This window comes from Carcharodon carcharias, chromosome 1 (assembly GCF_017639515.1).
Source record: "Carcharodon carcharias isolate sCarCar2 chromosome 1, sCarCar2.pri, whole genome shotgun sequence".
NCBI lineage: Eukaryota > Metazoa > Chordata > Chondrichthyes > Lamniformes > Lamnidae > Carcharodon > Carcharodon carcharias.
The window spans coordinates 217,366,754-217,390,629 of record NC_054467.1 but is presented as its reverse complement, the minus strand read 5'-3'; the positions used below and the strand labels follow the sequence as shown (position 1 = coordinate 217,390,629).

Below are 23,876 nucleotides of genomic sequence, written 5' to 3'. Positions count from 1 at the left end.
TCCAACAGTTTAGAGCTCACTTTGTCCAGTACTCAAGTTTCAGTCTAGATTGTGCTCAGGCTTTTGGAATGGAACTTGAATCCCCAGTCTTTTAATTCAGATGTGCTACCATCAAAAACAAAAAACCCTCAAACAGCTCACACTACTTCATATACAATCAATTATTTCAAAATGTATTGATTTATAGGCATATATAGCAGATCTTTGGTACAAAGCCAGGTCCAAACAGTGTTGAAATTAATGACCAAACAAATCTAACACTCGTCTCAACCATTACACTTCCTGTGTTATTCAACATCCACTCCTGATGACCCACAATTTCCTTCAGTTGAACATTGGGAAGAGGCCATTGTCTCTGGTTCTCATCCCCCAGCAAAAACCCATTCCTGCACCAACAATCCCATTGTCAGCTCCAGCCACTCTTTCAGATTGGGCCAGTCTGTTCAGCATCCTACTTTACCCTGAGCTAAACTACCAATCCCATATCCACACCATCACAAAGATTTGTAACATTTCTCATCTCTGCCCATTTGGTGCTGAAACTATAATCGGTGCTTTTGTTATCTACTATGTTCTCTTGCCTGGCTTCCCATCTTCTACCCTCAATAAACTTAAATCCATCCAAAACTCTGCTGCCCTAAGGTATCACTTGAAGATCAATCTTGTCCAATGACCTACAGGCTCCCAGTCCGACAATTCCATTTTAAAATTCTCACCCTCATGTTCAAAACACGTCCTGCTTCTCCCTATCCCTGTAATCTCCACCAACTCTACAACCCTCCAAGAACTCTGCATTCCCCCAACCTCCTTCGCTCCATCAATAAAGATCACTCCCTCTTTGGCTTGTTGTGAATTTTTGTCTGATTCAGCTTCTGGGAAGATCCTTTGGACCTATTTCTATGCTAAAGTTGCAATATAAACGCAAGATGTTATTTTGGTGATGTTGGTTGGAGTAGGAATGTTGATTAAGTAAACTCCCTGCTCTTTTTAATTAATACTTTGGTATCACTAATATCTACTATGTGCAAAAAAAGGCAACCAAAGGTATACATTAGATATTTATTTATCCCTTCAATGCTCAGGAATGTATAGTGTCGCACAGTGAGAGTCTTAAATGATGATCCAAATGAGCCAGTTTTATTGGAATCCAATCAGAAATTCAGGAAGGTTCAAGGCACTGAGTCAAAATGTTTTGGAACAATTTCCGCACAGCATTGAAGATAGGAATAAGGCAGAAATCCAATTTATCATCTATATAACACACACACATACACACACAACGATTCAATGAACAAACTGGACTAAGAAGAAAAGGGAAGCACTTTTTTAATTCAAGACTTATATCCTTGCTTTAAAGAGGAAAGGCAAATAATTAAATTAAATTAAAAAAAGTTCAATGTAACACATTTTGAAATTGAGGTGATGTTGGCCACTGTTTCAATTGAAACAGACCCTCTTGGCTGCGTAAGCCTTTAAGTAATTTGACTACATGAAATGTACTTGTCTGCACCTCAGTAGACCAAGGTCTGCCTTTGGAATCAGTTGTAGCACAGTCTAGCTGTTACTAAAGTATTTGCCATCTTCTCAGAATGTGCACGGTAGTGAGGTTATCAAATCTCTTGGTGTGAAAAGAGCATCAGGAGCAACAGCAAGCAGCCTGGCAGCAAGAGCACAATGAAAAGGGATACAGATAAAGAGGTATGAGTTGTGGTTTCCAATTATCAATTCATTTCTCATTTGTTTTTAAACACCCACAGCATTTATTAAATCTTTCTATGCCGTTTCTTTTGTTTGTTTCTTCCCCTTGTCACCCAAACATCACAACTTATACAGTGGTGTATTTCCATGGGCACTAACCAACTACTGAAATCACAACTGAGTTATTATTTGGTATGCCTGAGGAGGTAGCAAGCTACTTGGCTATAGCTGGTGCTGAGAGGTGAAAACATAGTTGACACTTGAGTGATAGAAAGTACACAGCACAGAAGGCTGTCATTCGGCCTGTTGTGCTAGCGTTGATTCTCTGAAGGAGCAATTCACCTAGTGTCACTCCCTACCTTCTCTCTGTAACCCTGAACATTCTTTCTTATCCAGCAATAATCCAGTTTCCCCTGAATACCTCGATTCTCAGGCAGTGCATTCCAGATCCTAACCACACGCAGCGTGAAAAAGCTTTTCCTCTGGTCGCTTTTGTTTTGTTTGCCAATTACCTTAAACTATGCACTTTGGTTCTCAAGCCTTGTCAGACCCCGCATGATTTTGAAAACCTCTTATCAAGTCTCTTCTCGCTCTTCTTTTCTCCAAAGGAAAGTCACAATGTCCCCAATCTATCCACGTAACTGAGGTTCCTCATTCCTAGAACCATTCTCATGAAACTTTTCTGCATTCTCTCCAATGCCTTCACATTCTTCCTAAAGTGCAGCACCCAGAACTGCATGCAGTACTCCAGTTGAGGACAAACTAGTGTTTTATACAGGTTTAACATAACTTCCTTGCTTTTGCACTCAACGCTCCTATCGATAAAGCCTAGGATGCCTTATGCTTTATTAAATGCTCTCGCAACCTGTCCTGCTACCTTCAATGACTAATGTACATATACACCCAGGTCCCTCTGCTCCTGCACCCCGTTTAGAGTTGTACCCTTTACTTTATATTACAGAATTGAAATATTACAAAAATGAATTACTTCACACTTTTGTGCATTAAATTTCATCTGCTATTTGTTCACCCATTCCATCAACTTGTCTATGTGCTTTTGAAGTTCTACACTATGCTCCTCACAGTTCACAATACTTCCTCCTGTTGTATCATCTGCAAATTTTGAAGTTCTGCCCTGTACAACAAAGTTCTAGGTCATTAATATGTATCAGGAAGAGCATAGCTCCTAACATCAACCCTGGGGAACTTCCTTCATTCCAAAAGACAAGCACTAACCACAACGTTTCGTTTCTTGTCACTCAGCAAATTTGGTATCCATGTTGCTACTGTTAACTTTTATTCCATGAGCTATAACTTTGTTCACAAGTCTATTGTGTAACACTGTACCAAATGCCTTTTAGAAATCCATGTGCACCACATCAATAGCGTTAACTTTATCCACCTCACCTGTCACCCCCTCAAAAACTCAATCAAGTAAATTAAACATGTTTTTTTTCTTAACAAATCCATGCTGACTTTGCTTAATTAACTTGCATCTGCATCTATTAATTTTGTCCCGACTTATCATTGCTAGAAGCTTCCCCACCACCGATGTTAAACTGACTGGCCTGTAACTCTTTCGAGTACAAACCCATTTCCATCTGTTTCAGATGAAGTTACATTGTTTCATAGTTTGCCTTTGTGAGATTTGAACTCTTGATACTCTTTTGAGTAAACCTGTTTCCATCTGTTTCAGATGAAGTTATATTGTTTCATAGTTTGCCATTGTGAGATTTGAACTCTTGATCTTGGGGTTACAAACCCAGTACCATAACCACTTGGCTATTTAGGCCAAGCTGACTGGCCTGTAGTTGCAGGGTTTATCTTTACATGGTTTTTTTATTGGTGGTCTATAGACTACACCGAGCACCTTTTTTGTTCCGTAGTTCTGGCCAAATAGATTCTGTCCTTGACCCGTCTGGGACATCCTCACTCTTCAGCACTGCAATGTTCTCCTTAATCAATACTGCAGCCCTTCCCGTTTCCTATCTATCCTGAACAACTTGTATCCAGGAATATCTAATACCTAGCCTGGCCCTTCTTTGAGCAAGGTTCCTGTTATCACCATAACATCACATTTCCACAAGGCTATCTGGGCCCGCAACTCCTCATCAATCTTATTTCGCACACTCCACACATTCATGCACAGTAACCCTAATTTAGACTTTATTCCTTTCCCCCTTATTAAGTTGACACTACAGTGCAGCACTGTGAGAGTACTGCACTATAGGTGGTGGTGCATTTTGGATGAAATGAGATGAATGAGGTCCCTGCAAATCTGCCTGCTCAGGTGAATGCAAAATTATCAAGGAAGAGCAGGGGAGTTTTCCTTGTGGTCAAAATTTATCCTTCAACCAACATCACAGCAAATCATCTGGTCATTTATCTCACTAGTGTTTATGGGAGCTTGCTGTGTGTGGATTGACTAGTGCATTTCCTACATTTCAGAAGTGACTACACTTCAGAGTTATTTAATTGGCTGTAAATCTCTTTGGTAGTTCTAAAGGCATGAAAAATCCAAGCTTTTTTTTTATTACAGTTATTAGGTTATCAAATAGTTAACAAAGTTAAACTACACTTCAATTTTGATTCACGCCAATTTCCCAAATCAATATTCCAGCCCACAGATGCTCTCAATGTTATCTCTTGAACCTATCATTATGTACAGAAGGGCTCGACTAGACTTTCCCAAATCCGAGACTATCTGGCTGAGATTCGTAAAACTCCACCTTCTTGATAATGTATATAAAGATGGAATTTGAGCTCAGGGGGTGCATTTCTTTCCACTATCCCAGGGATGGATTTGGAGAAAATGGCATGTTGCAGCCTACAACTGCCTACTTATCTTGCCTGGACTCTCCATTCTCCACCCACAGCAGTGCTACTACCGGGGCACCCCTTCCCCACCAATGACATAAATTACAGGGAGGGAAAAGGTTAGTTCCCAGCTGAATTCCTTCCATCTGCCCAGTTGTTGTTGCTCCCAAGATCACCAGGAAAATAAAAACTTTCACCATTAATATATCACCAACATGAGCATTGAGGCAAAATTGGACCCCAAGGTACAAAAGGGGTCTTTAGAGCAGATGGCCAAAAGATTGGTTAAAAAGACAGGCTGTAAGGAGCATCTTAAAGGGAAATAGAGAATTAGAACACTAGTGCTTACAACTACAACAGTGACAGGAAAGGCTCAAAATCCCTTCAATGGAGGGGGAGGGGAGGAGCATTTTGCCAATTGCGCCCCTAGTGGAAACTCCAGGCCATTACGTTCAGGGATCAGCTGACAACTTCCAGTGTAAAAAGGTTATTTATGCACACAAGAGTTCTAAAATAAAATTAGCAAAATTACTCAGTCAATGGTTGAAATATATTACGGTACATTCCTTTATCAAACATCTGCCCAAATCTAGTAAGTAGCTTTGAATGACTTTTGCATTTAAAAATCTTGACGGTATTAAATCTAAATGCACAGTATTCTTTCTTAAACTCTAAGATCTATTAAACAGCAAAACATGATTTAAAGCCCTCCTGAAATGACTAATGATCATCTTAATGATTTATATTAGAACAGCGATAGGATTTTTTTTTGGAATTATGAAGGCTCTGAACAAAGGCTCTTCCTATTTGGAGGTTGGGAAAAGAAAAGCTAATGGAATATAAGTAACTGTGATAGCTTGTTGCCTTTCTAGCCAAGGGATGATAAGATGCATGGAGGCTAAATACAACCAAACTGACATTTGAAGGTATATTAGAGAAACTAATTACTCAATTCCAGAGGAAGGGGACATAACTTTAAAGTTAAGAGCTACGCCAGTGAGGGGTGATGTGAGGAAGCATTTCTTCACACAAGGGGTAGTTGAAATCTGGAACTCTCTCCAAAAAGCTGCTGAGGCCAAGTCAATTGAAAATTTCAGGTTTTATTAGGTATTAAGGGACATGAAACCTGGGGTTGGTAAATAATGTTAAGATGACTAGCCATGATCAACTTAAAAGGCCGAACAGGTGTGAAGGGCTGAATGGCCTATTCCTCTTAGAATACCAACCATCTAGGAACATGCCTAGTAAAACAAGATGAAAAATAATAAAGAATAGAACTCTTAGGTATTTGCAACCAGAAGGTTTTATGCTTTTCTGAACTACTAAACTTACATCAGATACAAAAGGTGGTTTTATTGTAAATTATTCCTCCCTTATGGTGCATTGCAGTTCCTTGAATGTGAGCTACCCTCCAGCATTTTAGACAAGTGTCATTCTTCATATATCAGCTAAAACAAAGCTGACGTTCCTCACAGCAGGGGGGAGGGACTTCAGTTATGTGGAGAAACTGAAGAAACTGGGACAGTACTCAGAGCAGAGAAGGTTATTGGGAGACTTAATAGAGATATTCAAAATTTTGAGGGAGTTTTGATAGGGCAAGTTGGAAGACGTGATTCCTCTGGCTAGTGGGTCAGTAGCCAGAGGTCATAGCTTTAAAATGATCAGCAAAGAACGAGGGTGGAAACAAGTAGAATTTTTTCTGCACAGTGGGTTGTTGAAGTCCGGAATGCACTACCTGAAAAGTTGGTGGAATGAGATTCCATAGGAACTTTCAAAAGGCAATTGGACATGTATTTGAAGAGAGCTAGTTTGTAGGGGTTTGGAACTAAATTAGCCAGACCTTTCAAAGAGCCAGCACAAACATGACCTGGCCCCCTTTTATGTTGTAGGATGCTATCATGCTTCTATGATTCCAGGTGTCAGCCATGAGGGAGTGTTGCACTGTTGGAGGTGTGGGCTTTCAGCCAAGATGTTAAACCAAGCTTCTCAGGTAGGCATAAAAGACCCAATGGCATTACTTTGAAAAAGAGCAGGGAGTTATCCCCAGCCAATATTTATTCCTCAATCAACATCACAAAAAAAAAAATCATTTGGTTATTGCGCTTTGTGGGAATTGGTTATACACAAATTAACTGTTGTGTTTTCTACAGTACAACAGTCACGACACTTCAAAAATACTTAAGTGGTTGGAAAGCACTTTGAGATGTCCAGTGGTCATCAAAAGTGCTATAAAAGCTTTCTAATTAAGAAGAGTGAGGTTTTTCTGCTAAGCATGATCATGTCATTGACATGCATAAACCTTCTCACAATTGACACTGAATAGTGACTAGGAGCGGAGATTCCAGCTGATTTCCTCCTTCCTTTTTCTGTCCAGTGATACAAAGACATAATTATCAACTGACCCAGCTGAGATCATCTAACTTAACATTGACAGCAAAGGAAACTTGCTACCTTCCTCATCTTGGTACCCCAGCAGGCATCATGTGAGCAGTTAATTATTTGAAAACATTATTGTGTAGAATGAAGACATAACACTGCACATGTCACTGATTTTAATACGACTTTTGATTTCCAAAACAACATTGGTGGAAAAAAAAACATTTAGTTACAGGTACATTAGCAAATACATATTTTAATGTTACATGCACAGACGCACTTTTCAGGGGGAGGGGGCGGGAGAGCCAGAGAAGATCCTAATCATCTTACAACAACTACTCCAAAGTACTAGATGACAACTTTCTCACTGAGGCCTCAGGTAAAGATATCAATCAGGATGTTGTAGCCAGAACCAAGTCTGCACATTTAAAACATGATCCCACTGTTTTCTGGTGGGTGCCCTGCACGCCTCTTAAAAACAGCAATATTAAAATTACATTATATGCTATCAGAACCAACATGTCCTCCTAACTGAGGTTTCTCATTTCCAGAACCATTCTTGTAAATCTTTTCTGCACCCTTTCCAATGTCTTCACATCCTTCCTGAAGTGCCCAGAATTGGATACAATATTCCAGTTGAGGCCAAAGCAGTGTTTGATAGAAGTTCATCATAGCTTCCTTGATTATATACTCTGTTTCTATTTATAAGGCCCACCACCTTCAACGATTTGCACACATATACCCAGGTCCCTCTGCTCCTCTACCCCATTCTAGAATTGCATCCTTTATTTTGTATTGCCTTTCCGCAGTCTTCCTATCCAAATGCATCACTTTATGTTTCCCTACATTTAAAAAGCAGGTTATCAGCCAAGAATTGCTAGGTTAAAGCCAATACTTGTTAATGGTGGTTACACAGCAATTTTGGTTTGTGTTGTGCCCCTCCAAATGCCAATGGCTCACAGAAATGTAGGTCCTATTTGGATGTTAACACAGACGCAAGGAATGATCTCCCTAGTCCATGTAGGTGAGGCTAACAACTAATAACGCATTCAAAAAAAAAAGAGAAATATCACCAAAAAGAAAACATCAAAAGCAAATGTTAAAATAGACTCTCTCCACTTTCCCCCTGCCCCCTAACCTCCAGCTGCATTTCAAAGTAAAAATACTTTATTTGGATAGGAATTACTTTCAGGTGTATAGTTAGCACAAAGTTAAAAACCTAATTTACCACGAGAATTAATGTTTACTAAGGAGGCGGCTCCCTCATAATGGCTCATTATGGTTATCCAGTGACTAGCTGAACTTTACAGAGTCTGACAATCCCAGATTGAGTCACCAGTCTGTAGTAATTCGGAGCACCTTGGCCTCCAGAGTTCAAGAAGTGAAAATAAATAACTGGTCTGCATTCTTTACACTGATTGCTATCAAGCAACCCAGGTGAGGACATTACTGGGTTTGGCTGCGATCCACATTCATCACAGGTTCAAACATACTTTATGCCCTCTAGAGCGAGTTGACAGACCTGGTACCTGTAAATTGCCAGAAATCAGCTGCAGAAAAAAATACATGCCACAGCAAGGCAATGGGAAGTGTCAAGTTTAAACCACCCAGTATCTTAAGCTCATCTAATTCCATGAAGTTTTATTCCCTGGCCCCAAGCGAATCATTGCTCAATTGATAGTACATGTAACTGAGTTTATTTATATGAACTATTTGTCTTGCATTTTCATGCATGTTTTGCAAACAAAAAAAAGTGTTTTATCAAATTTCATGCTTCTCACATCCAACACATGGGCATCATCAACAGACAGGAGCATTGATAGTACAGATTTAAATTATACTTCAAATTTCAATGAAAATCCTATATGCATTATGAACAGAGCATAGCAAAGAGACATGAGTTGCGAACAATCTGTTGCTATATTTGTCCTCTGATGTAGAAGGGGAAAAGCCCAAGTTGTGGTGAAATGCACACCACAAATTATGAATTTATTTAAAAAATGAATAACATCGTAGCTCAGTATATAACAATTATACTAAACAAAAGGCTTTATACTCATTTAGTAAAGTTTTTTGCCCGTGTTATTAATTCTGAAGATACTTCAACTTCTCCAATGTGTCAGTAAGCAATCAAGAACAATTCAGAAGCGTGTTCAGCCTGTTTGTATCAAGAGGTGCAGTCATTTACAATGAGTTGTGGAGAGACACAAGGGTAACTTTGAAGTGGGGAGGAAGGTAGTGGCAGTGAAGAGACGGACATAATCTATATCAGAAAGATCATATGGGATGAAGAAACGTTACATCCTTCTAATCGCTCTTCAGCCTTCTTCCCTTTCTCCCACCCACTGATTTCATCTAGACTAGCTTCTCCTCTTAAAGCTCTTTAGGATCAAGCTCTGAATCTTGAAAGGAAGTGCAGTGCACATCAAGCAACTAATTATTAATCTTTATCTGAGCTGGATCAGTAACCTTCAAGAAAAAAGGCAGTCTTTAATGTAGATCTGTAGGTAGACAGTGAAGGTAGAAAAATAACCACAACTCTCACTTCACATTTGTAAAGTTATGCTTTTGGAACAAACACAAGCACATCAGTGTAGTACACACCTACGAGTCGAGAATTCATGAATGAAGAAGAGGAAAGGTTGTCATGTGATCCAAGATCCCTGTTGGTCACTTGCTCATAGTGCACTCCATCACTGTAGTTCTACAAGACATTAAAATAAATAAAAACATGATTCAACATCTAAGCAACTGCCAAGCAAGTGCACATTATATGTAAACATTATTTTTTTAAAAAATCTAAGTAAAAATGGCAGTCAACACCCACATATATTACTACATTTGTAAACGCTGATGTAAATGCATAGACATATTCAGCCAAACAGAAATAAATATTTATGACCTAATAGTCATTACAGAGACACGCTGCAAGATAGCAATGTCTGGAACCAGAATATTCAAAGATATATGACATTTTGGAAGGACAGAAAGCTAAGAAAAGATGAAGGGTTAACTCTGTTAAGTAATGATGACATTAGACATTAGGAGGGGGATGACTTTAGTTCTAAAGACCAAGATGTAGAATCAGGTAGGGTAGGGGTAAGAAACAGTAAAAGTGGGAAGTCACTTGTGGAAGTAGTTTATAGGCCTCCTAATAGTAACCACACTATAGGACAAGATATACAGCTTCTTGCTTGTGACAAAGGTATGATGATGATCATGGGTGATTTTAATCTATATATAAATTGGATGAATCAGATTGGCAAGGGTAGCCTGAAATATGAGTTCATAGTGTTTTCAGGATGGTTTCTTAGATCAGCACATTCTACAGCCAACCAGAGAGCAGGCTATACTAGATCTGGTAATGTGCAACGAGGCAAGATTAATTAATTACCTCACAGTAAAGGAGCCCCTAGGTAGCAGTGATCATAACATTATTGAATTTCGCACTCAGTTTGCGAGAGAGAAGAGTGGGTCAGAGAAGAGTGTTTTAAACTTAAAGGAGGACATTTATGAGGATATGAAAACAGAGCTGGCTATAATGAACTGGCAATTAGGTTAAGGGTTAGGTCAGTAGTGATGCAATGGAAAACATTTAAGGAGATATTTCTGTGCAGTGGCAGGTCAGAAGATTGGACAGAATATAATAACTAAAACAATAATGAGGTGGGAGAAAGTGGATTACAAGAGAAAGCTAGCTAGAAACATAAAAACAGATAGTAAAAGTTTCCACAGGTATTTAAAAAGGAAAAGAGTAAGTAAAGTGAGCATTCATTCTCTAGAGAGTGAACTGGGGGAATTAATAATAGAATGCGAATTGAACAGATATTTTGCATCTGTCTTCACTATAGAGGATGCAGATAACATCCCAGAAATAACTGTGAATCAAAAGGTGAGACTTAAAACAATTACAATCACCAGGGAAAAGGTATTGAGATAAAGTCCCCAGGTCCTGATGAGACTTAAAGAAGTGGCTGCTGAGATAGTAGATGCATTGGTTTTGATTTTCCACACTTCACTAGATTCTGGAAAGATCCCATCAGAAGACATAACAGGTCTGCAAAGGGATATACTTAGATGAAGTGAGTGGGCAAAAGTTTGGCAGATGGAGTACAATGTGTGAAATTGTGAACTTGTCCTTTTTGGCAGGTAGAATAGAAAAGCAGCATATTATCTAAGTGGAGGGAGAGATTGCAGAACTCAGAGATCCCTCAGTAGGTAAATGAATCACAAAAAGCTAGTATGCAGGTACAGCAAGCGATCAGAAAGGCAAATGGAATGTTATTTAATGCAAGGGGAATGGAATATAAAAGTAGAGATATTTTGCTACATTTGTATAGGGCATTAGTGAGTCGACATCTGGAGTACTATGTACAGTTTTGGTCTCTTACTTAAGTAAGGACATAATTGCATTAGCTGTTCGGAGAAGCTTCAATCGACTGATGTCTGGGATGAGGAGGTTGTCTATTGAGGACAGGTTGGATCTAGATCCATTGGAGTTTAGAAGAATGAGAGGTGATCTTATTGAAACATACACGACCCAAAGGGGACTTGGCAGGGTGGATGCTGAAGGGATGCTTTCCCTTGTGGGAGGGAAAGGTCATCAACCTGACACATTAAGAACTAGAGGCATTTTTTTCTCTCAGAGCATCGTAAGTCTGTGGAACTCTCTTCTCCAGAATGTGATGGCAGCAGGGTCATTAAATATTTTTAAGGCAGAAGTAGATAAATTCTTGACTAACAAGATGATCAAAGGGTACCAGGGTGGGCAGAATAGTGGCACTGAGGCCACAATCAGATCAGCCATTACCTTATTGAATAGCAGAGCAGGCTTGAGAGGCCATATGGCCTACTCTTCCTCCTAATTAGTATGTTCATATGTATAGCCATGCTCCAGGCTCATCAAAATCACTGTTCCCCACAAGAGGAGCAGTGTTGCAACAGTGGATATATTCAAATCAGATATATAAAAGGTTCTGGACTCAAGTATCTTACATCAATGCTATACTATAATTAATGTTACAGCACTCTTGAGGTGCCAAGATACCTGAAGAGGGGTTTTTCAGTGCCCCTCTAATGAAGGCCGTAGCAAAATCAACAAAGAAAATAGTTGCCAGTCCACTAATGGCACTTTCTGCTTGTTGGTCTGTATGTATCATCAGGAGATAGCAAGTAGTTTACATCTAGATGTAAAAGTTCTGACTTACATCCTTCAAATAACTATGTACACACAGATTACTTTCCTTGATCAGCAATCTTTCACTGCTAACTTTTCTCCTCATCCCTCCTCTATTAAAGAAAAAAATCAGCTCTTTGCTATAATATGCTTCCATAAGTGCTATTAGTTCTCCAAAATTTTCAACATATATCATTATTCATGAATCATGACAGTGAATATCTTTGTGTTTCAATACCAGGATCTACAAGCAAGTGCAATCCTATCGTTAACCAATGCTTGCCCCATAGTGGTCATCAAGTAGCAATCTGGAATGCGAACACCAATCAATTCTCTTTTCCTTACTTCAGGACTTCGAAAGGCCAATTTTGATTTCTACAAGATGTGGGAGCTTTGCATAACAGGTGTTGATTTACGTAAACATATCTGTGGGAAATGTCACCTACTCATATTGCTGAAACTCAATCTTAGAACTCAAGGAGATGGAAACAATATGGCACATCAGGAAGGGAGAACAGTTTTCAGACCAAGGTTTGCAGAGGGCAAACACATTAATGAGGGAGCAATCAGTAGAGGAAGAAAGATGGGTGACTGACTAAGATGTAGGAAAAGGAAGGAAAGTTTAGGTAAAGGAGCAACTTAGGCACTCAACTGATTTGAAACTCTAGTTTCCTGTGGGGAAAATGAGAACTCTGAGCAGGGTCATAAATAAATATCAATGGCAACAACAAACAATAGATGACTCAAAAGGGGATTGAAGGGATTAGCAACACAGCTGGAAATGTAGTAGTAATAGGGGATTCAATAGTTTGGGGAGCTCACGCGATCTTTTACAGTCCAGATCAACAGTTCCAGATGTTAGAGAATATTTGCCCTCGAGCTTATTCTGCTATTCAATTTAGAACATGACTAACATGTACAACTCCTCCATTTACCCACCCAAAAGTTATTAATGTACCTATTAAAGACCTCAGTAGATTACCATGTGCAATACTGGGTTCCACACTATAGGGAAGGATGCAGAGTCATAGAATCAGAATGGCATGGCACATCAGGAGCCCATGTATGTCTCTGGAGAGGGTACAATGCAACTTCACTATGACGCTGTCTTAGCATGAGGAAATACAAAGGAGGGCTTCATAAATTGTGTTTTTTTTGTCAGAACAATGCAGATTGTGGAGCAATTTGACGGAAGTGCTTACAATTATGAAAGGTTAAGACAAGGTTAATAGAAGCTGAGTTATCAGTGTAGAAAACTGAAATAATAAGAAAAGAGAAAAATTCTTTAATGGAAAGATCTACTTTGGTCCAATGAAAAATAATCCTTTTTAAATTTTTTCTTCATAATTGTAACCTATTATCCCTGAAAGGTAGAGTCAAGCAGGACATTAGGGATGATAGGTTAGAATTGTAAAGAGTAAATTTAATAAGGATATTCTCCATTAGACTTGAACAAATGAAGTGAACTGGTAGTGGTGTACAAGATTATGAACTTAGGATAAGATAGTTAGCAATACATTGCTTGCACTGATCAGTGAGACAGTGACAAGAGGACATAAATTTATGATAAAAAGGACCAAGGGAGGATTAGAATTTTTTGTACAGATGGCAGTTAAAATGTGGAATTCCCTGCCATATATTGTGATTTAAAATAATTTATGCAATTTGTTTGAAACAGAGGAATAATAAATGACAGCAGTTAAAAAAGCAAAATTAGGCAAATTGTCTCCTGTGGAGAAAAATATTGGTGCAGACTTGATGGATGAATGGTCTGTTTCTTTGATGTCACATTCTATATTTAGGAGATTGTTAAAGCATGCACAAGAGGGTGTGTGAAGGCTCTAAAGCTGCCCTTTGGCACTCCAGCACAAACATTTCAGGTGATGTATTTCCCCAGTAACCGTCAGAAACTTTTTTTAAAAAATTGTCACCAAGTTAAAGTGTCTCTGGATGTCTGCAGCTATGCCCAGGTCACACACGTGATCATTTCAACATGAAAAATGATTAGCAGGTCAGGCAGCATCTCTGCAGAGAAACAGAGTTAACACTTCAGGTCGATTACCAGTCTAACCTATTCTTGTTCTGATGAAAGGTAGTCAACCTGACACGTTAATTCTGTTTCTCTCCGCAGATGCTGCCTGACCAGCTAGGTACTCCCATCACTTTCTGTTGTTATTTCAAATTTCCAGCATCTGCAATATTTTGCTTTTGAAAACATGACAACATTGGTGAAATCTGCCCTGTGCTCTCAGATTTTAGTTTAATAATTTTTAGCTGCATTTTTCAGCTGTTTTTACAACACAGACCTTTGGTAGTAAGAGGTAGCCTGACTTAATCCAGGGCCCTTGCTAAACTAGGATCTAGTTTATTGGACTTGCTATTTGTAGCCCTCATGTTCTGTCTCCTCTTTCAAAGCCGTTATCGTCAACCCTTCCCGAAATGACTCGTCCTAAACTCGATTGCCAATCTCCTTTTCTACTTTTAAGTCTTTGAGCATGATTCCTCCAACAAAATTCACACCTATCCTTCTTGCACTGCACATTTAAAATCACTCCAATCAGGTTTCAACCCATCATAGCACTGATATGGCCCTAATTAAAGTCACGAAGGCATCTTATGTGACTCTGACTTTGGTACATTATCCCTCCTCATCCTTCTAGAAACATAGAAAACAGGAATAGGTCACTCTGCCCTTCAAGTCTGCTCTGCCATTCGATATGATCACAGCAGATCCTCTATCTCAACACCATACTCCTGCGCTCTCACCAGACCCCTTGACGCCTTTAGAACCCAGAAACCTATCTAGTTCCTTCTTAAATACATTCAGTGACTTGGCCTCCAACATATTTTCTATAAGCTTTTGACACTATTGACCACACTATCTTCTTCCAATGCCTCTCCTCTGTTGTTCAGCTCAATGAGACTGCCATCACATGGTCCAGTCTGACATATCAGATTGTAGCCACATCTTCATTCTGTTACCTCTGAAGTCCCCCAAGGATCTGCTCTTGGTCCCTTTGGGCCATTTTCTTACGTTAAAGTTGCTATATAAATGCAGGTTGTTATTGTAATCTAGTGTTGTCACGAGGATATTGAGTAAATTATGGTGACCATGTGTTCGAGGAAGCTATGTCCCTTGAGCCAGTAAAAGCACCCAGCAATTATTAACACTGTTGCCCTTCCAATTTGAATTTCAGGAAAGCATTCTGAGTTGCAACACTAGCAGAATGATAAGAGAAATTTGAGGTTTCCAATTAAGCTCACATAGAAAGGCACTATCTGCATTATATAAAATTTTCCCTGTAGTTTTTAGGTAGGAATATGCAATACACATTTAGGGACAACAATGTTATGCTAAAACAAAAACACTAAATTCTGAACAATACTCACAACAGATTTGCAATATTGTACTTACAAATCTGGACTTATAGATGTCTGAGCTTTAACTTTGCCCTCCAAAAAAATTCCTCTAAATAAAATTAATTTCTCAATAGCAGTAAGTAGCATACAAATTGAAGTTTAGTCCTGTAATATCTAGTCTACTGTGTCTTACCCTGGATGGACTAGGTTGATCCCCGGCTCCCCAGGATCCAGAGTTTGTTCTGTCTTCCAGATCTAAACACAAGGAAGAAAAGAAATGACCCCGTCAGCTTCCTGGGTTGTGATGAACGTAGAGATGCCCCAAAAGCTTTCTTTCCATAACCATTCATGAATGTTCCATCTTATATTTCAGGCATTTGTGAATAGAAAAGATGGGTTTCTGAAAATCTGTTAGGCCAACGATTATTTTAGAATTCTGCTTCATTCTTCAAACCAGCCACACTCTCCTTGAGGCATATCTTCATATATATATTTTTTTTTTAAATGGAAATTAATCAAAATGAAATTACTGCATTTTAAAATGATCTTTTTGTTGGCAAAACATTTTGTTCCATACTCAGATTTTTTCAAACTAAATGCAACCAAGGAGGGATGCTGCTGAAAATGAGCAGCTAAGCCATACAAATCACATGAATCCCAGTTTGATCCACAGTTAGACACCTGGGATCAGGTGAGGGGCACTGAAGTTTGCCTAGTGGCCCAGGCCTGCAGCGAGGAAAGTCTGCCAGAAATCCAGGCATCAAATGGCCTCTGTTGAAAGTACATGTGAAGTATAAGTGAGAACAGATTCAATCTCAGCTGCAATATGGCTGAATAACCTGCCAATCATGTAAAAGTTCAAACAGGAATAAATGACCACTTGGCCAAGCTACCAGAGCCACTTACAGCCATGAAACCATAAAGCAAAACAAATCAAGAGGGGATGAGAGAGGAGAAACATTGACAAAGAAAGCTGACAACAAAAGAACAGGCATGTAGATTCAGAGTACAGTCAAACAAATTACACAGAGTACAGTCCAACCCATTGACATATATTGAACTCAAACATGGACACATCACTTGGGTATGGCATTGTGGAACTGAAATTGCAGGGAGGAAGGAAGGGGAAGGGGTTAAAAGGAGAAAAATCCCTCAAATTATCACCAAATAATTGCTGCACTTTTTTCCCCCTAGTCAGCAATAATAAAACAGAAATCTAGCATGAAGCAAGAAAAAGCTTCCATTTGTAAAGCATATTGTTGCCCACAAGGTATCACAGAGCACCTTACAACCAAAGGATTAACTTTCAAGGTACAATTCTTCTGTTCTCTCCACAGAGCTTGTCCAACCTGCTGAGTATTTCCTGAGTAGCTAATAATTTGCCACTTAAGGGCCTTAATTGAGGAATGGGTGGGCTGCCCTAGGCCTTGCCCACCCCTTGTTAAATTGGAGGCAGACCGGGGCTGGCAGGAAGGCAGAATACCCAGGAAATTTTACTGGCACCTCACCTGCAAGTCTGCCAGCAGGAGAATGCAAAATTTTGTCCCCTATTCTTTCAATAGTGCCATGGGAATATCTGCATTCATCTAATCAGCTTTAACATCTCATCCAAAAGATGGCACACTGGCAATGCAGCCCTCTTCAGCATGATATTGAAGTGCCAGTCTAGGCTATGTAGTGATGTCCACAGCAGCTCCTAAATTTACAATCTCATGATTCAGAGTAGATAGCAAAGAATTCCAATATTGCCTTCTAGGGAGTATCTGTATGGATATTGGGTAAGGACAGGATCAGATTAAGCTGTAATGTGATCTGTAATTGATACTCATTGCAGACATGCGTACAAGGTATGGAGAGCTGTCAGCATCTACAGAACCATACTCCATCATGAGCTGGATATATACTTGAAAAGGAAAGGTTTGCAAGGCAATGGGAAAAAGAGCAGGGGAATGAGACTAACTGGATAGCTCTTTCATCGAGGTAGCAGAGGCATGATAGGTGGAATAACCTTTTTCTGTGCTACATGATTCTGAGTTAATAACCTTTGGATCTGGAGAGAAAAATGGAAAATTAAAAATGGTAATGGGATGATGTGGCAAGTGAAGAGGCATTCTTTGTAAAGCGACTCCTGCCAAAATATTGCAACATCTACATCATTTCACAGAAACACTGCAGTCATTCCTTCTCAGTCATCTTTCAATTATTCAATTTATTATGCGGACTATTGCAGAGGAAAAGTTAGATTAATTTTTGGGGTAAAGCTGTACCATACAGTGTCAGATTAACTCAGTACTGGCATTCTCGCTTGAGTCAAAAAGTGGTAGGTTCAAGTGCCACTCCAGCATTTGAGAACATAATCTACATTGGCACTTCAATGTATACTGCAATATGTGGCACCATATTCTGGATAGGATTTTAAAAATAAGGTGCTGTTTGTCTGTTCAAAGTAGACAATGAAGATCCCATGGTACTCTATTGAAGTGATGTGCCAAGGGATTACTCAGGATTGACCAAACGCTGGTTTAAGATTTTAAAGTATTTGCAGTAAAAAAATACTAGAGTGGATGTAGAAAGGAATGTGACCTTTGGGTCAGGCCAGGAAGTTGATGACTGAACTATGGGTCAGGCCATCATCAGGTATGGAATGTGACCTTCAGGACCAAGCTAAGATATGCAGATGACTGAACAATGTAGTAAATTATCAGAATGGATAAGGCAAAGTACATGATTCAATAAACTGTGGGCATCATTTGTGTTAAGGGTCAGGTCATTCTGTGACTATTTTGTAAACTCACCTGTAATCGCAGACATACCAAACTAGGCATAGAAGAAGAATTGAGAGTTGTGGTGAAGTATTACAGAGATGGTATAAATACATGGCAAAAATTGTACATCTTTGAATAGCTTCTTAAAGCACTCTGAGTATACATTCCCCTGTATGCATACTTGTATTCGATAAACTGCTGCTTGATTCGCCTACAGCTGACTCTATGTTGAGTGTCTTTAGATACTCAAAGCACTTCAAAAAAGCTGTGGGCTTCTCATGGTGTCCTAGCCACAATTCATCCCATAGCCAATGCCAACTGAAACAGATTAACTGGTCATTTATTTCATTGCTGATTATTAGACTTTGTCATACTTAAATTGGCTGCAACAATAACATCCTATAATAAAACTGTGAAAGCACTTCAAAAGTAGTTCATTGACTGAAGGCACTTTTGGGCATTCTAAGAACATGCATTGTGCTATATTAATGTACGTTGTTCATTCTTACATATGAGCCCTAAGCATGTGTAAGCTCAGTTCAGCTACCACAGAATCATGGGTTTGAATCTAATGCCAGGAGCTTGAGATCATCATCTAAGTTGACATTGCACTGCAGTACAGTACAGGGGGGGCGTGGTGCATTATCAAGAGATGATTTGATTTGGTTGTTAAACCAAAGTTTGATCTGCCTGTTCTGGTGGTGCATAGCGAAGTTATTTGAAAAGGGCAGAATGTTCCTCTGTTGTTGTAGCCAACTTTGTTTTCTCAACTAACATCATGAATAAGTTCATTTATCTTGATGCTGTTTTACGGTAAATGCTGAACACAGATAGCTTCTATTTTTGTCTAAATATCAACACTTCAAAGTAATCCATCATACGTCTGAGTCATAACAGCACAGAAAGAGGTCATTCAGTCCATTGATTCATGCCTTTGATATGCTTTTTATATGATTAGAAGTCCTGAATTATGAAATATTTACCAATTTCTATTACCTAACTAGTGGAAGTGAATAAAAGAGGCTCCAATGAGCCATAAAATTACTTCAAGAAACAGTCGTGAACACACTGCTCAGTCGCAGCGCTAAAGACACAGCTGAACTGTTCACAACTAGTTTCAACCAGAAATGCCAAATGGGATCATGCTTTGTGTCATCTTCTTGAGATCCTCACCCTCATCGACGTTTGTCTTTAGCCGGTTTGGATTAACTTCAGCTAAACTGTTCCAGTATAGCTTCAACACTTGCATCTGCCTGACAATGTGGAAAACTGCCCAGTTATGTCTTGTCCACAAAAAGGACAAATCCAATCCGCCAAATACCACTTCCATTATTTTACTCAGAATCATCAATGTAATGGAAGTTGTTGTCAACAGTGCTATCAAGCGGCACATATTCACTGATAGCCTGCTCACCAATGCTCAGACTGCGTTCAGCTTGAACCACTCAGCTCCAGGCCTCATTTGGGCCTTGGTCCAAAGATAGTCACAAGAGCTGAATTCTGGAGGTGAGATGAGAGTAAAAGGCTTTGACAGCAAGGCAGGCAGCATTTTACTGAGTGTGGAGCCATGGTGCCCTAGTAAAACTGAAGTCAAAGTTGATTAGTGGAGAAACACCAGCTAGAGTTTTGCCTAACACAAAGGAAGATAGTTGTGGTCACTGGAGAACATTATTGCAGATGTTTCTCAGGGCACCATCCGAGACCCAACCATCTTCAGGTGCTTTATCGATGACCTTTCATCAATTGTAAGGTTAGAGGTGAGGCAGTGATGCTGTCAGCTCCATTTGCAATTCTTCTGATACTGTAGACAATAGTGGAATTAATCAATTTTTCAACTAACCTACATTTACCTGGATTTAATTTGCCATCACATCTTAACATTTTCACACCTCGCCAAGCACTGTTCACAGTGCACACAAAAGAAATCTGATTACAAGGGAACGTGTTGTGAACGCGTTAAGAAGAAATTTAATTGCAACAGATTCATTAAATCCAACCCCGCTGCCTATCAATTTAACAATTTAATCCTTTCAAATAATCCTGGGATCTCATTTGCTGCACATTACATACCATCTGTTTTTATATCACAGACTAAAAAACATCCAACATACAAACAGAAAATGCTAGAAATACACAACAGGTCAGATAGCATCTGAAACACAGGTTAGTGTTTTGGTTGAACCCTTCATTAGACAACGCAAACAGGGATCAGCTACACACTAAGTATATGTCTACAGGGTAATTAGCCCTATAATATTAAAGTCCCAAGAACACAAAATAGGATAGTGTGTTTGGAAAGGGCTAGGAATCTAACTTCAGGCACATCAGATAAAGGGACAACTATGAGAAAGGGGACGGGAAATACAGGACTGAAGGTGTTGTATCTGAATGCACGCAGTATACAAAATAAGGTAAATGAGCTTGTGGTGCAGATTGAAATTGGCAGGAATAATGTGGTGGGCATCACAGAGACATGGCTGCAAGGGGATCAGGACTGGGAGCTAAATATCCAAGGATATACATCCTATTGAAAAGATAGGCAGTTGGCAGAGGGGTTGGGGTTGCTTTGTTAGCAAGAAATTAAATTAAATTGATAGTAAGAAATGACGTAGGGTCAGATGATGTAGAACCTGTGTGGGTAAAGTTGAGGAACCGCAAAGGTAAAAAAACCATAACGGGAGTTACGTACAGGCCTCCGAACAGTAGTCAGGATGTGGGGCACAAGATACACCAGGAGATAGAAAAGGTGTGTAAGAAAGGCAAGGTTACAGTGATCATGGGGGATTTCAATATGCAAGTAGACTGGGAAAATCAGGTTGGTAGTGGATCTCAAGAAAAGGAATTTGTGGAATGTCTTTGAGATGGCTTTTTGGAGCAGCTTGTGGTGGAGCCCACTAGGGAACAGGCAATTCTAGATTTACTGATGTGTAATGAGGTAGATTTGATAAGAGAGCTTAAGGTGAAGGAACCCTTAGGAGGAAGTGACCATAATATGATAGAATTTACCCTGCAATTTGAGAGGAAAAAGCTGGAATCAGATGAAACGGTATTACAGTTGAATAAAGGCAACTATAGAGGCATGAGGGAGGAGCTGGGCAGAATTGACGGAGAGATGAGCCTAGCAGGAAAGACAGTGGAACAACAATGGCAGGAGTTTCTGGGAGTAATTTGGGAGACACAGCAAAAATTCATCCCTAGGAAGAAGAAGCATACTAAAGTGAGGACGAGGCAACCATGGCTGACAAGGGAACTCAGGGACAGCATAAAAGCTAAAGAGAAAGCATACAATGCGGTGAAGAGCAGTGGGAAACCAGAGGATTGGGAAACCTACAAAGACCAACAGAGGACAACTAAAAAAGAAAAACGGAGGGCGAAGATTAAATATGAGTGTAAACTAGCCAATAATAGAAAAGAAGATTGCAAGAGTTTTTTTTAGATATACAAAGGGTAAGAGAGAGGCAAAAGTGGACATTGGGCCACTGGAAAATGACGCTGGAGAAGTAGTAGTGGGGAACAAAGAAATGGCGGAGGAACTGAATAGGTACTTTGCGTCAGTCTTCACGGTGGAAGACACGAGTAACATCCCCAAAGCTCAAGAGAGTCGGGGGGCAGAAGTGAGTATGGTGGCCTTTACCAAGGAGAAGGTGCTAGGAAAACTGAAAGGTCTGAAAGTGGATAAATCAGCTGGACCAGATGGATTACACCCCAGAGTTCTGAAGGAGATAGCTGAAGAGATAGTGGAGGCGTTAGTGGTGATCTTTCAGGAATCACTTGAGTCAGGGAGGGTCCCAGAGGATTGGAAAATCGCTAACGTAAGCCCCCTGTTTAAGAAGGGAGTGAGGCAAAAGACAGTAAATTACAGGCTGATTAGCCTGACCTCGGTCGTTGGTAAGATTTTAGAGTCCATTATTAAGGATGAGATTTCAGAATACTTGGAAGTGCATGGTAAAATAGGGCAAAGTCAGCATGGTTTCATCAAGGGGAGATCATGCCTGACAAATCTGTTAGAATTCTTTGAGGAGGAAACGAGTAGGTTAGACAAAGGATGTTATCTACTTGGACTTCCAGAAGGCCTTTGACAAGGTGCTGCACAGGAGGCTGCTCAGTAAGGTAAGAGCCTATGGTGTTAGAGGCAAGGTACTGGCATGGATAGAAGATTGGCTGTCTAGCAGGAGGCAGAGAGTGGGGATAAGGGGGTTCTTCTCAGGGTGGCAGCCGGTGACTAGTGGAGTTCCACAGGGGTCAGTGTTGGGACCACAACTTTTCACTTTGTACATTAATGATCTAGATGAAGGAACTGAGGACATCCTGGCTAAGTTTGCAGATGATACAAAGATAGGTAGAGGGACAGGTAATATTGTGGAGGCGGGGAGGGTACAGAAGGATTTGGACAGATTAGGAAAATGGGCAAAGAAGTGGCAGATGGAATACAACGTGGGGAAGTGTGAGGTCATGCACTTTGGTAGGAAGAACAGAGGCATAGACTATTTTCTAAATGGGGAGAGAATTCAGAAATCTGGAGTGCAAAGGGACTTGGGAGTCCTAGTCCAGGATTGTCCTAAGGTTAACTTGCAGGTTGAGTCAATAGTTAGAAAGGCAAATGCAATGTTGGCATTTATTTCGAGAGGACTGGAATATAAAAGCAGGGATGTGCTGCTGAGGCTTTATAAGGCTCTGGTCAGACAAAATTTAAAATATTGTGAGCAATTTTGGGCCTCCTATCTCAGGAAGGATGTTCTGGCCCTGGAGAGGGTCCAGAGGAGGTTCACAAGAATGATCCCAGGAATGAAAGGCTTAACATATGAGGAATGTCTGAGGACTCTGGGTCTATACTCGATGGAGTTTAGAAGGATAAAGGGGGATCCGATTGAAACTTACAGACTACTGAAAGGCCTGGATAGAGCGGACGTGGGAAAGATGTTTCCATTAGTAGGAGAGACTAGGACCCGAGGGCACAGCCTCAGAGTAAAGGGAAGACCTTTTAGAACAGAGATGAAGAGAAACTTCTTTAGCCAGAGAGTGGTGACTATGGAATTCATTGCCACAAAAGGCTGTGGAGGCCTGGTCATTGAGTGTATTTAAGAACGAGATTGGTAAGGGGATCAAAGGTCACAGGGAGAAGGCAGGAGAATGGGGTTGAGAAACTTATCAGCCATGATTGAATGGCGGAGAAGACTCAATGGGCCGAGCGGCCTAATTTCTGCTCCTATGTCTTATGGTCTTATAACTTAAGATCTTCCTTTCTCTCTTTCAGTCTCTACCTCAAAAGAAATAGACATGGGCTGGGATTTTCTGTTCAACATGCGCAGCTGAGCTCCGGGCACCGACGCGTAAAATGACACACAGTAATGTTGGGCATGTGTCCCGATGTCACCGCGCGTCATTCCGATCTTTTGTTCGGCAGGCGTGCACCGAACTCGGCTGCACGCCCGCCGAACTATCAAAGGCCTGTTAAGGCCATTAATAAACTAATTAAGCAATTTGACAAGGCCCGTCTAACCTTAAGGTTGGCAGACAGGCAAAAAGCCCAGGCGGCCTTTCCATTTTTCTTGAAACCTCAGCCACTTGATGAGGTTTCATGAAGGGTTTATTAAATTAATAAATATTGATTAAACATTTGATAAACATGTCCCAATTCACATGACACTGTCTATGATTTTTTAACTTTTTTTTATTGTGAAGTT

General features: G+C 40.0%; 1 protein-coding gene across 7 annotated transcripts in view; it reads right to left on the bottom strand.

The window, feature by feature from the left end:
- Positions 1-23,876, bottom strand: part of LOC121277127 (transcription factor 4-like) — a 597,003-nt gene that overhangs the window by 443,895 nt on the left and 129,232 nt on the right. For all 7 annotated transcript variants that reach the window (XM_041186200.1, XM_041186184.1, XM_041186219.1 and 4 more), the window contains 2 exons: positions 15,621-15,682; positions 9,496-9,595 (listed from right to left, as the gene is read on the bottom strand). In XM_041186200.1, coding sequence (XP_041042134.1) covers positions 9,496-9,595; positions 15,621-15,682 — 162 coding nt within the window. The remainder of the gene's footprint in view (positions 1-9,495; positions 9,596-15,620; positions 15,683-23,876) is intronic.